The 13,524-nt window shown below is 52.4% G+C and overlaps 2 protein-coding genes across 5 annotated transcripts in view; both read right to left on the bottom strand.

Annotated features, from left to right (window-relative positions):
* Window positions 1–247: 247 nt before the first annotated feature.
* On the bottom strand, window positions 248–8,063 carry CCDC134 (coiled-coil domain containing 134). Of its 4 annotated transcripts, none has more exons than XM_041481705.1 (7): window positions 7,976–8,063; window positions 3,839–3,956; window positions 2,920–3,041; window positions 2,626–2,710; window positions 2,212–2,393; window positions 1,898–1,969; window positions 248–1,558 (listed from the first exon to the last, which is right to left on the bottom strand). In XM_041481705.1, the coding sequence occupies exons 2-7, from the start codon at window positions 3,939–3,941 to the stop codon at window positions 1,433–1,435; spliced, it is 690 nt and encodes a 229-aa protein (XP_041337639.1). In that variant the 5' UTR covers window positions 3,942–3,956; window positions 7,976–8,063; the 3' UTR covers window positions 248–1,432. The 4 variants fall into 4 exon arrangements, with proteins under 4 accessions (XP_041337639.1, XP_041337640.1, XP_041337641.1 ...); XM_041481706.1 differs by having other exon boundaries at window positions 7,913–8,032; XM_041481707.1 differs by lacking the exons at window positions 3,839–3,956; window positions 7,976–8,063 and adding an exon at window positions 3,258–3,594 and having other exon boundaries at window positions 2,253–2,393; window positions 2,920–3,156.
* Window positions 8,064–8,563: 500 nt separating this feature from the next.
* The window catches only part of MEI1 (meiotic double-stranded break formation protein 1), a 37,905-nt gene continuing 32,944 nt past the window's right edge, over window positions 8,564–13,524 (bottom strand). The window contains exons 27-31 of the mRNA XM_041481573.1: window positions 13,258–13,339; window positions 11,138–11,244; window positions 10,183–10,314; window positions 9,903–10,012; window positions 8,564–8,665 (exon numbers count right to left, since the gene is read on the bottom strand). Of these exons, the coding sequence (XP_041337507.1) occupies window positions 8,620–8,665; window positions 9,903–10,012; window positions 10,183–10,314; window positions 11,138–11,244; window positions 13,258–13,339 (477 nt within the window). The 3' untranslated portion in view covers window positions 8,564–8,619. The remainder of the gene's footprint in view (window positions 8,666–9,902; window positions 10,013–10,182; window positions 10,315–11,137; window positions 11,245–13,257; window positions 13,340–13,524) is intronic.

Below are 13,524 nucleotides of genomic sequence, written 5' to 3'. Positions count from 1 at the left end.
CGCCACCGCCCCCGCCGCCCACGGGAAACGCGGGCGGGGCAGGGCGCGCGTCCCGGGATGCCGCCGGCATGCGCGGCGGAAAGGGCAGCTGCAAGGCGACGGCGGATAGAGCACGGGGCTTGTCCTCCCCTCCGCAGCGCCCACGGACCCTCAGCTCCTGAGGGGCCAGCCTCGACGCTCTCTGGCGTACACCCGCTCCCACCAGGAACGGGAGCAAGAGCCAGGATTCTTCTACTTAAAAAAATAATAATAATAAAGTTAATTTTATTCAAGAAAAACCAAATGCGCCCATTGCCACCCCCTCCCCTCATTGGAGGGACTTGGCTCTGCTGTTAAAAAATCCGGGACGTTTCCCTTTCCTCAGAGGCTGTGATGCTGCCAGCCCCATGCAGAGAACCGGCTCCTTGGGGAAGAGCCTGCTCTGGTGCGAGGCCACCGGCACAGGGGCGGAACCACAGGGTGGCTGTGTCCTGGGCCAGCCCCTCACCTCTGTCCCCAGGGCAGCCCAGACACCCCGCGGAGGGTTGCAGCCCCTCGAGTTGGCTCCTTCCCTACTTCGGCCCTGGTGGCTGTCCTCTGACAAGGGCCTTCGGGGACTCATTTAGAGAGGATGAGCCCCAAAAAGAAGGGATGGGGCGTGGGCTGCGGGACAGGCTCTCAGCGGCTGAGGGCTGGCTCCCCAGCATCTTCAGCATCACTTGCACTACAGGCACCCACTGGCTGCAAAGAGGCCAAGTACCGAAATTCCTCCTGTCCAAAAATTCATCGGGCATTTGCCTCTCTGCGGAAATGACCTGCGGTGGCCACGAGATGCCATCGGCCAGGAACAGCTGCCATCGGCATTTTCAGCTGCGCCTGGACAATGAAATGCACGTTGCTCGGTGAAACAGCTGCTGGGAAAAGGGAAGGTCTGATCTGGCAGAGGTAGCAGCTGTGCAGAGACCAGGTAGAACGCAGTGGGGGGTGCCAATGAGATCACCCGTTTAGCTAAAGGAAAAGCAAAACTGAGAGAAGCAGCATTGCTCATGAGGCTGTTTGGTGTGACACACTCCCCAGCCCACCCGTGTTGGAGGAGGCACCTTCAGCGTGGGGTGTGCTGCAGTGAGGAGGGATCCCCGGGCTCCACCAGAGGCGTGTCCCCCACACCCTACTTCCCCACAGGCAGCAACACCCTGACCAGGGGATGGCCCCAGTGCTGTCCTGTCTGTGCTTCACCTCTGTGGAAGGGGTATCCCACTTCAGCCCCTTTGGGCCAACCCACCAGCACCACCACGCAACCTCCACTGAACAAAAACGAAAGGCAACAAAACAAAACCCACAGCACAAATGGAAAGGGAACGGCCAGGCACCGGCCCAAAGCTGCCAAAAAGGGAGCAAGCCACTCTGTGTCCCGGTGGTGTCACCCCCACTGCAAGGCACAAGTCCCAGCGTGCTACAGCTCCGACTGTGAGCGGGAGATGCGTGGGCCCTTGCGGATCTCCTTCCGCTTCTCTTCCTTCTTCCTCCTCTTCTCCTCATCCCGCAGTGCCTTCTGAAAGGTGTCAGCGCTGGGGAAAAACTGTGGGTTGACAGCAAGGGATCAGCATTGGGGCGCACTCACAGCCTCCCAGAGACACAACCCCTCCAAACCCACCAAAGCCAAGGTACAAACCTCGCAGTCCAGGGAGCACAGATACAGCACGAGGCAGGTGGCCTCAGAAGGGAAGAGAGGGCACCAGGTGCCCAAAGTAGAGCACAGATGGGAAATTCAGTGTTTGTGTTTCAGCCATGCTTATTCAGTGACAGGGGCTTTTGGCCATTTCCCACAAGCCACCCATTCCATCCCCCAGCCAGCTACCTGGAGCTGTGACACAGATGGGGAAGCCCATGAGACAAGCTGGCAGCGTTGCCATCTTACCTCTGACTGGTCCGTTTTAAAGGGATTGCGGTAATCAGGCGATTTCTCACTGATTCCCAGCTCCTGAGCCATCTGCAGAGCAAAGGGGAGACCTCACTGGGGAGCGGTGCCTCCCACTCCCATCCCCCAACTGTGTGACCGGGGCTGCCTACTCTCCCACCAGTCCCATCTGTGCTTTATGCTCTTTCCCCATCCCTCAGCTCAAGGACAGCCCCCAGAAAAGGGGAGCCCCTGCCTTCCTTCTACCCCAAACCCTCACCTCCCCCAGCCCAGCAGCAGAGAGGGGTCCCGGCAGGGGGGACGAGGAGCCGTACCAGCCGCAGGACCTGGGAGTGGGGTCCCTGCTCGAACACACCCGTCAGGTTGCAGAAGCCGATGCCCCAGCGGATGAGGCTGTTCCAGTTGGAGTTGCGGTCGAAGTAGTGGTGCACAATCTTGGGGAAGCGCAGGACGACGTCCCCGAAGAAGGCAGTGTTCTCCACCACGTGGGAGTATGCTGTGGGGACAGCCACCAGCTCCATCAGCACAGGCTGAGGGCAAACCAATAGGCTCCCCAGTATGAACTGGTCAGAGAGGCAACAACAGTGTCCCCAGGAGTCAGGGAGCAGCCCAGGTCTGGTCTGGATACACGGGTTTTGTACCTACCCCAGCACTGATCCCAGGAAGAATGTCTGTGCTGCACCAGAGCACCAGAATAAGGAGGGGGGTAAAACCCAGAGAGGACCTACCATCCTTTATCTTCTCATCCTGAGGGAAGGGCCCATCAGGAGGCACATCAGCAGCGATGAGCACAGCACGGGAGTCCTCCAGCACCTGCCAAAATCCTTGGTTACTGCTTTGTCCTGTCAGCCCTGCCCTGCCCTGCACCCTGGAGGCGCTGCCACAGCTGCCCCACTTTGAAACCCCATGGCATCCTCCCTTCAGGTCCTAAGGCTCACCTGCCACACTCCAGAGAAGCCCCCAACCCTTCCCATTTCTGCCCACCCGTGTGGGCTCAGAGTGCAGCCTGCACTGTGGCTTACTTTGAAGAGTCCCTTGAGCATGATGTCAATGATTTTGTACTGCTGGTTGACGTCATTGAGCTCAATCAAGTTCTTCAGAGCATTCATCTGGTCCTTGCGCTTCACCTCAAACAGCTTCTTATCTGCGCCACTGTCAAGGGCACTGTCGACACTCTCCCACCACACTGCTGCTCTCCCCCCTCCACCAGGTCCCTGGCACCATCCCAGGCCTCCCATGAGGTGTCTGAGGGGCAGCACCTGAGCCAGGATGGAACAGAGATTTCCAGTGAACCCTTTGCCCAAACACCCCAGCAGGGCCCTTAACAATGCTAAGAGCTTGTGGGGAGCTCTCTACTTGCCAGTCCATGCTCTGACTGATGGGCTGGAGGAGGAACACAAACTGCCACCTTCCCCATGGGTCTCCACATACTCATGTTTTCATACTTTGCCTGTTCACCAGGGGATGCTGCTGTGGGAAAGAAGGGCTTGCATTAGCCCACCATCTCCTCAAGGGCAAAAAGTACTTGTGGCATAGAAGAGACCAAGTGCCACAAGCCCAGGAGTCCTCTTCCACCATCCCAGCTGGTGACCCCAAAGCACTGAGATGCAGGTGTGCTCTGCCTTCTGGCTGTGCATGCCACTCCCAAGAGCAGACTGGGAAATGTGCTCAGAGCCCAGCACAATGAAACAGAAAGAACAGCAGGCATCACTGCCATTTCTGCTCCTGCACCACGCCAGGCACTTGGTTAGCAAACCCAGGAGACTGGCTAAAGCCCATGTGGACAAAGCAGCAACTTCCCAGTGCTTCTGGATCCTCTCTTTTCCACTTCCTTGTGCCACTTTCCAAGGTCTCTGACCCCTTCCCTGTGCATGTGCTCCCTCCAGCCTCCATAGCCATTAGTGCATAGGTGGTCACAAGGGGCAAGGCTGCAGAGGATACAGATTTCCAAGCCAGAGTCTACTCTCTGTTTCTCCAGGTCTGTGAAGCTGCCCTGGGACAGCAGCAAGGCCAGCAGAAAGGGACAGATGATGAGAAAATCCATGTTGGCCACTGCAGCCTGGAAGAGAAAAGACCAACAAAACAAATGATCAGTGAGGAGACTTACCAAAAGGAGAAGTCACACAAGCCATTTGGGACCGATGGCACCCTGCTCTTGGCACCAGGGTCCTTGCCCATCTCCCCCTTGTCCCCATGAGGGGTCTGAGGGATACAGTGGCCAGAGCAAAGCCACATGGTGATGCTGCAGCCAGCCTGCTCTCTCCTGCAAGTGAAGCCCTGGTCTCCCTCTTCTCTCTACCTGCCTGCACTGCCAGCCCAGGCATCCGACCCAGCAGAAAATTTAAGTCCTACCCCTTCTTCCAAAAATAACAGCTAGGTTTTTGCCAGGTTTGTGAGGCAGAGCAGCCCAACAGCCACAACAGCAGGTCTGGAAGGAAGACAGGGAGGGAGGGGTTGAAGTCCATCTGTCCTTCAAGTCCCAGTGCAACCAGTTCAGCGAGCTCCCCTCACCACTTGGGTATTGGTACCTGGACCCTTTCCCTCACCACAAGCTGGGTGCCACCTGCGGGTCCCACACCAAAAAACAACGGTTGGGTGACCTGGTGGTAACTTCCCCTCTCCAAACAAGTCCCTTCCCAGGCAGTGTCTGAGGCTTTGCAGGGATGCTCTCGGGCAGAGCTGCTCCGGACCACAAATGTCCCTCAGACAAAATCAACGGCTGGAGAAAAAGGTCCTTGAGAATGAGGATCCTCTTGGACAGTCTATACGTGGAAAAGGAGAGCAATAGCTCAGCCCCAGGCAGCAGAACTCAGGGTGGACTGTCCTCAGGCACAAGGTTTCCGTGGAGAGCACAGGCCACTGGCAATTACAGAAGCAACAGTTCCTTCAGAGGCATCATCTGAGCCACCTCCTGCTCCTGAAGGAAAGGCAGATGTGTAAGGCCACCAGAGCTGACCTCACCCTATGATCCACTGCCCTCTTGAGTCCGAGTTTGCCTGCCCAGCCAACTTTGTCTCTGTAATGCCCTAACACTGAAACAAAGCCAAATCCCTTTTTGTTCTTTTCTTGTTGCTTTTCTTTTTTTTAAACAAATACAATTTCTTCAACTCCAAGCCCATGAAAAAGGCAGAGCAGGCAGCACCAGCAGTTCTCCCAGCCCTGCAAGGATAGCAACATCTCCCACCATGTACCTCCTGCAGAGACCAAGCCAAGCATCTTCACACCCCTGGCAAAGGCAGGGGAACTGTGTCAGACAAACATGAGAAACCCTCTGAAATATTTTGCTGTCGTGCTTTGTAAAAGGCTACACCCCTGGAAAGGAACAGACCAGAGTAAATACAACCAGCATTATTGAAGACATGGCTGCCCCTGGTGTGGGCTCAGCAACATGCCCCATGTTTCTGACACGGTGCAGAGCCAGGGCAGCAGCACAAATCCCCATGCCAGGTTTGGGGTCTGTCCCCTCTTCCCACTGTGGTGAGAGGCTTAAGCCATATTCCAGCCATCCTGAATGCCACAAAGCACACCAACAAGCCAAGGCTGTAAAGAAAATTCTCCAGCCCAAACAGATGTTCTGTTGGACCTACCAGCCTGGTCAGCTTCCAAGAGACTGCTTCACCCTGCCAAAAACCATGACCCAAGGACCCAGGCCTGGCTCAGTGAGGTGGTGCAGGTCTCCCCTCTGCAGAGCCCCACAGCTGCTCAATACCTCCCAACTCTCAGGGAGGAGGATGTGCAGCAGTGCAAAAGCACAAGGAGTGACTGCCCTGGGACCAGGCTCCTGTTTGCCCCTCGGATCAGACATAAGGATTAGGCTGGCTATTTGCCATGCTCATGGAGAACTGGAAAGAGAAACTGGAAGTAGCCAGTGGCCTCCAGACTAGGCTGGAAGGCAAAGAGCAGAAATGCTGCCACAACAGCTCAGCCATGCTGCCTGTGACAGTCCAGCATGCCTGGTTAGGACAGGGGCTGCAGGAACCCCATTTCCAACACTGGAGTTGGGTGGCCAGAGGATGTTCCAAAGGTGCAACAAGGGGGAAGATGAGCTGCAAAAAGCCCCGTTCCAGGCAGCAGCAGAGCAAAGCTCAGCTCTTGGCTGAAGCAGCTGCCGACCAGCCAGCTGCTGCAGCACACCACAGCCTGCCTGGCTGCTTCTGAGTCTCACAACAGTGATGGGCTTCTTCAGAGACACAGCAGCAGATGCTGGGGTGGGGATGGTCAATGTTTGCAATGCAAATGTATTCAGATCCTCTGACACCAGCCCTAAAGATTGTTCCCTGGGACAAGGTCAGAAGCAGAGGACTGGAGAACCACGCCACACTGGAAGCCCATCACCTTTTCATCTGATCTGCTGGCACTCATTCTCACATTGGAGCCATTCATTTGCCATTGTCCATCAGGGCTGAAACACACCGGTGAAAATGAAGCAGGGCCCAACTTGTTTCTCTCACCCACATGGGACCACCTCAGATTTATTTCCTTTCACTGCCCTGGCAATTTCACCCCATTTTAACAGCAGAGGACATTCCTTCCTCTCCAGGCCACACTATGTAACAGCAGAGATGCCAAAGCTCCTTGCAGATGTTCCTCCATGCTTTCCCCACAAACTCTCTCTCATGTTTTCACACCTGCTGAGGGATGAGATGAGACACAAACACTGCAGAGCTGCTCCTCTCTTCCCTCCCTGCTCCTCCCTGAATTGATTTCTGCCAGAGACATCTCTGCCTGGTGCTCCCAGAGCAGTCCAGGGAGCCAGAGCCTGGCGTGATGCTACAGATGGAAAGGAGTTTCCACCAACACTGCCTTGCAGCCCTGGCCACCTGGCTGTTTCAGCAGCAAGCCCACCAGTCTGTCTCACTGTCTACCAACCTCTTAATTTAGATGTGTTTTTCCAAAGACATGACAACAGATGCCATGTAATAGATGGTTAGTACTTCCCATTAAAATGTTTTCAATTACTTTATAAATTTTCCTGCAGGAGCCCCATCTGAACCAAGCATCCCTGAGATTTATTCATTTAATGAGCTTGCAAGGCAGAGCCACGCTGCAATGCTTTGGTTCCCAGGAGAAACTTTTGCATTACCCCCCCCACTACCGCTCTGCAGGCACTGAAATGTAGGGGGAAAAGCACCATCCTTCACCAGGAGCATGCTGTGGCAAAACAAGGAATGAAAACTCCTTGCCCCATGAACCCATTCCAGAGGTGCTCCTCCAACAACCAGATGAAGATTAATCTTTTGTTACAGGTGAACCAAAAGCTTCAGAAGTGAAACACCTCTGCTCGGACTCCTCTAGGAGGACATATCTATATGGGGCTTACAGGACCAGCTGCTCCAGTTGAAACAGTACTGGCCATTTACACCTGCTCGTCTCCAAAGCCTCCCAACCACCAAGCCCAGAAGCTCGCGTACCACACGGTTTGGCAGCCCCGATTTCCTGCTGTGATTTCCAGCAGGAACGGGTCCATTCCAGCCCACCCTCGCGCCTCCCGTCGTGCCGGAGGGGTTCAAGAAGCACCCTGCGGAGCTCGGGCGGCCGCTGGCACGGGAGATGAGGATTCTCCCGCCAGCTCCGCCGAAAGTAAAGGCAATCACACAGGGACGGTGCAAAGGGGACGAGCCGAACCTACCCCGGCCGCGCTGCGGGAAACCCACCCGGAGCCGTGTCAAGTGGACGCAGCAGGCGGCACACGGGAGGACGCGAACCCTCGGGGGGGACTCAGCTGCCAGGAGCCGCGGCGCCCCGCTCCTCCCGCGGCTCCAGCGCGGGGCGAGCAGGCGGCGATGGCAGCCAGAGCCCGCCGGGCACAGCCCTTTAACCCAGGGTCCAGGAGGGTGGCCCGGGGCCGCACTGCCCACCCCGCTCATCGGCTACCCCCGCTTCCCGGGAGGGCGCGCCCGTCCCGGGTCTCGCTCGGGGAGCACCGGCCACCTCCGCCCCGTCCCCCGGTGTCCCCGGAGCGGCCCCAGGGCTGCTCCCGCCATTCCCTCCCGCCGCGCCACGGCAGGGAGCTCCCCCCGGCCCCGCTGGAACTCCCGGGGCGGGGATGGCTCCCGGGCGGCGCGGCCGGTCCCCCACCTGCGGGCCGGGTGCCGGGTGCCGAGGCCGGCGCTCACGCCCGCCGCGCTGCCATGCTGCCGCCGCTGCTGCCGCCGCCACCGCCGCTCCGCCCCGCCGTGTCACTTCCTGAGCCCCCGCCCCGCCCCGGCACCGGCACCGGCGGGCACTTGGAGGGTCTGGAGGCAGCAGGGCAGCAGGACTTGGAGGGTCTGGGGCTGTAGTCGAAGGGGTCACTCGTGACCTGGAAGAAGCCTCCTCATCCCTATGGGACACGTAGCGCATCTGCTCCCCCCGGGATCCTGGCTGAGCCCCCACCGCCCCTTCCAGCGCAGAGCGAAGGGACCATCCCGCAGCCCTATCAGCCAAGGCGAGTGAGCAGAGCACCTCTTCCACGGCATGCCTGTACGACATCGTTTCCCAGGCAGGTCTGTATTTTGATAGATGAAGGGCATCAACCAAGCCTTATCCCGCACAGAAAGGGAAACTGAGCCGTTTCAGTAACAGAACCTTTTAATTTCAACAAACCTTTTTCTCAAAATGAGCAACAAGTAACTTCCTTTGTCCATCTTCTCCCTACTACTCACTGGGAACGAATGGCAGGTTGGGGTTTCCTGCTAAATTCTTGCTTGTTTCCTCTGCTCTTTGCACTGTATCTTCTCATTTCAATCTCCAATGTGTGACAGGGACACCACCACGCTTCCCAGACATCTGTCATTGACAGCATGAGTGGAAACCAAAGGAAAGGCACGCATGCTATGGGAATTCCCACATTTGACATATCACTGACAGGAGGTTTTCATTACTAAACCAACTCTCCCCAAGCCATGGAACCTCACTCCCAACATACATGAGAAACACCAGTGTAGGTAAACCTGAAGAAAAGTCAAAGCTCCATTTTGACCAAAGGATTTTGTCTTCCATGTCCATGACTATCTTATTCACATAGTCCCACTGCTCCACTTCAGGTGCATCTAAGATCCTTCCTAACCACCAAGATTAGAAGGTTACTTAATACATGAAATAAGAACAAAACCTCCCATCCAAATTCCTTCATCCCTCTACAGAGAAGCAAAATGGAATGCAGAGACACTTAATGGGGTTCGATGGTCTCCACCAGGACAACCTGCCCTCTGATTGTTCCACAACAGAGCAGTAATATCACACTGGGAGTAAGCATGAGGACAAGCTACTCCGACAGGACAAACACCTCACGCACCACGTACCCTACACATGGCTGATGACACTGCCCCACAGTGAAGGAAGTCCCCACACCCACAGGAGATCACTGCCATGGCCACTTCCATCACTGCTACACGTCTGAGGCAATGCAGCGCGATGAAAACAGGAAGGCAAAAAAAGTTTGAGGAAAAAAACAAATACTTTATCAGGTTCCCTCTTTCTCCACAAGGCATCTGGGAGTGGCCTCTGCCTCCATTGCCAGAAAAGAGGATTTAGTTCAGAGTGGCAGACTAGGCCCAAACAGAATAAAATCGGGTAATTCCACTCACTGATTCCCAAATGCTCTCTGCATTTTGAAAGTGCCTGAGTCACATCTGGGTTTCCACTACTTCATGGGCATACTGGCACTAGATGGCATGCAAACAGAGATTAACTCATTGCTCATCCTCCAGGGAAATCAATACAGGGATTGTTACTGCTTTGAAGCCAGAGACTCCCAAGCCTGCTCCCCTTTCATCAGACCACCTCTGCTTTATAGATTAATGCAAGCCCAGCACACAGAGCCTTCTTCAATCCCAATTGTCTCCTCATTTCCAAAATGTCTTCTCAGATTAGGACATGATTAAGTCTTTCATCCCACAGTTAGCCAAGTGTAGAAACCACTCAGAGTTTTTCAATTTTGTTTGGAACAAGAGAAGGAGCAGCAAATTAAGTATCCCTTCTACCTCTGTTACACCTGTCACACGCATTAGCTATCAAAGGATACACAATGTCCTGATGCTTTACACACATGGTCCTCTGTCCCAAGAGCTGATCCAGCAAGGTCTGAATGATCCCTGACTGTTCTGGCTCCACCTGGTAATGACTATTCTGAATCTGAGAGGTAAGGGGAAAAAAAGAAGATTTCCAGAACAACATGAAACTGTTGGGCTTGTTCCTTCATACTCCCTCCTTCATCTCCATACAGACCAATGAGATCTTCAAAGGCCAAAGCAAACACCTAGGGATTCCCTTCCCATTTTCCTAAGCAGTCACTGCTCTCTTACCTGACAAAGGAAGAGGTGAAGAGCATGAGACGTGGCCTCAGGCAGCTCTGCTATGTTGGCTTCTGCTGCCTCCTGAATAATCTGGCTAATTTCTTTTTGAGAAATAATATTGCTGCTCTGATATCTCACAAACTTGAACAAAGGAAAAAAACAGAGACATTAAACAGTGGAAGACCCACAGAGTGCCACAGTGACTCATCACTTGCAAATACCTCTTCTGTGCACCATTACTGCAGCACCTCAACCACAGACCTGATTTTTATACCACTTCTAATGGAACCAGTGCAAATATCTATGTTGATGGTGCTCTGATTTATAGCCAGACTTATTTTGGTTTAAGCTGGGAAGGAACTAAAATAAATGAGGTAACCTTTTAAAATTGAAATAAGAACAGCAAATACTCAGAGACCCATCTTATATTTGGAGGCGAAAGGTTCCCTTTAATAACCCCTTCCTGTCATTCACTGCCATGAGGGCTATATCTTCAGTATTTCTGCTGGGTAGGATCACATTCCCCCTCTAGCCCACAGACCCCACGTACAGCAGGGTAGAATATTGCACTAACTCCCTGCCCTGAAAAGACAGGTTTGTAAGGTCAAGACAGGAGACAAGCTGTGATGCCAAGCAGCCAGCTTGCTCCCTGACCCCGGTAACAGCAGTTGCAGGTTCTCTGCAAGTTTCCCCTCTCCTCCCCAGGGATCCTAGATGATATAAATAAATGTTACCAACACCAGAAGAACGGGAGGTGCTCCCTAACAACAGTCAGTTTCTGCAGGGTGTGGAAGTTTGCTTGAAAGTATCATTATTAATACCGGGCAGGAATGCAGTTCCAGGCAAAGCCACAGCAGTATCAGAGACTGTGTTGCATAGCAGGTTAACTGCCAATAACCAGCCCACGTGCATGGTGCCAACATGCTGGGAAAGATGGGGAACAGCCCACCCTTCTGCTGCTCACCAAAGTCATCAGCCTGAGAACTTCTGGCTGCAGAAAGGACTTCTGGCCCCCACTGAGCAGTGTGAAGAGCAGGAATCGGTGCCATGGCTGCGAAGCAACGTGCAGAGCTGGGAGAGAAGGAGAAGCCAATCAAAGACAGCTGTAAAATTGCCAAAGTGTCAGGCTGAACCCAGCTAAGGACAGTCTTCAATACTGATCCCAAGTTTTCTCTCCTAGACCCCATGCTGTGAAACGCTAAAGGGATATTTCTCACTGTTCTTATTTACTTTTTATCTGTCACTCTCTAGGCAAGAGTTCAGTCAAGAGGACAAAAGCTTAACAGCTTTTCAAGCAGAAAATACATATTGTCCATCTTTGTGCTGGTACAGGAAGAGAAACCTTCTCCTGGGGTGTATGTCATAAAACAGTGAGAAAATATCTTTAGCCTGGGGTTTTAAAAATAATACCCTCCAGTTTCAATATGAGGACAACTCTCCTGACCTCAGTTTTTATTTAGCTGCAGAATACCCTCTGGGTAATGAAGAAAGCCCTATAACAGAAGCTGAACAAACTGAGGCTGGATCTGCATCAGACAGTGGACTATGGGGACCAGCCAGGGTGATGGTAGGAATGCAGTCAGTAGAGAAAATGTTCTTATAAAAGAACAAACACGATAACATAACATGTATTAGGTAAGGCCAGAAGTCTATGATGGCATGAAGTCTTTCACTGAATGCTGAAACTAAAATGTTATCACCTTATTACCAGGTCAGGAGCATGGACAAATAGATCAGCTGATATAACTTGTTATACCATAGCAACTCACCAGAGTGTTGAAAAGGTCTCTTTTCTACTGGCAGTCACATAACCTCCCTATTGCCACTACAAGAATCTTTTCTATAGGAAAACAACACTGAAAAATAATGTAAAATATTTTGGGGATATCTTTCATGTGGGGAAATGAGAAAGTACCAGCACTGTGCATGAGTCTGCTCTGCACATTTGGAAATATCTCTGGATCAAAAGAGGGTTTTAGAAAGCCTCAAGTGTGTCAACTCCTAAAGGCAGAGTCCAGAACAGACTCTTTCCAGTGCTCTTGCATCTTTCAGCCAAATGAAGCTATGACCCTCATTCTGCTTGGAATAAGGAGACTCTTGTTATTGATGTTATGAACTTCAGCACTACAGCAGCCAAAGTGACAAGTTCAGCTGTTGCTGCAGCAGCATTTAATTAGTTTAATCCCAAATCAGCAGAGCCTCCCCATAACGTTTTTTCTTTAAATTCAGCCTTTTAATAGCCTCCCTTCAGCTACTGGCTGTCATTCATCTGCAGTATTACATCTTTACCCAACCACTTCCTCTCTCCCACCAGTGTCCCTTTTGCCTGGTGTTCATTCACTCCATTCCCTTCTCTATTAGTATTTAAACAACTGAAGTGAACAGGTCAGGATACAGAGAAGTTTCTGGTTTAAGAACGGAGCCAGCACCTGGATTTGTGGCAGGAGGCTGACAAAAAGCAGAGAGGTCTATTCTTCCCCCCCAGCAATGTACAATGTACATTGTACAAACGTACAATGCAGTCATATTATGTTATACTGAAAGCATGGTATACATTAGGTCTGACATGCACTCTGGAAACCAAGGTTGGAATTCACCCCTGGAAATCCAGAATTTCCATCTTCCATTCCCTAAGGCTGCCTAATATCCTGTTCTCCCTTCCCTTCCTTCAGGGCCAATCTATGACCAACACTGTCCTTTTGTAAGACACATCACATTCAGATCCTCCCTCCCATATGCCTGTGGTCTAAAGGTTTGCTACCATTGGCCTGAAGGTCAAAGACTATTCCTATACTCCTTCCATTCCCAAACCTTTCCCTCTTCCAGTGTTGGAGAATTACTTTTTGCCTTCTGGAAAGCATCTTGGTGTCCAGAGCCAAAGTGAAGGTTCATGCCTGCAGGGGAGCCAGGCACTGTGATCCCATCCCACAAAGCACAATATTAACTTTAGGCACACAAATAATTTTTCTTGTTTGGCATAAACTGATTATTAAATTTTCTCCAGAGTGCTACTAGATAGAGAACAAAGACCTCAAAATCACTGCGGGAGGGGAACTAGGAGAAGAAAGAACATGAAGACTTTACCAACATCCTGGTTCTTCACATACAGGTATTCCACTAAGGTTTCTAGGCAGGCAACCACTGCCTGAGAGAGCAGCAAGTCTTTCTGGAATACCAAGAGAAAGAAAAAAAAAATCCCAGTCAACAGCTATTACAAGAGGAAAATTCATAAAGTGCCAGGATCAGAAGAGTATGCAGCACAGGAAAATAACACCTTTCATCTCCTTCAAGGAATGCAATGTACTGCAAATTATCTGTCACATCAAGGAGCCAGACAGAGGTACGACTACT

Source organism: Pyrgilauda ruficollis, unplaced genomic scaffold, assembly GCF_017590135.1.
Source record: "Pyrgilauda ruficollis isolate IOZ18807 unplaced genomic scaffold, ASM1759013v1 scaffold56, whole genome shotgun sequence".
NCBI classification, from domain to species: domain Eukaryota; kingdom Metazoa; phylum Chordata; class Aves; order Passeriformes; family Passeridae; genus Pyrgilauda; species Pyrgilauda ruficollis.
Note: the sequence above shows the minus strand (reverse complement) of the source record. Positions and strands in the feature narration are given on the sequence as shown.

Coding starts and splice junctions, on each gene's coding strand:
- CCDC134 (XM_041481704.1), bottom strand. CDS start 3,332: ATGAGTATGTGGAGACCCATGGGGAAGGTGGCAGTTTGTGTTCCTCCT. Junction 3,157..3,257: donor ATCAGTCAGAGCATGGACTG/GCAAGTAGAGAG, acceptor ATCCTGGCTCAG/GTGCTGCCCCTCAGACACCT. Junction 2,711..2,919: donor TGCTCAAGGGACTCTTCAAA/GTAAGCCACAGT, acceptor GGATTTTGGCAG/GTGCTGGAGGACTCCCGTGC.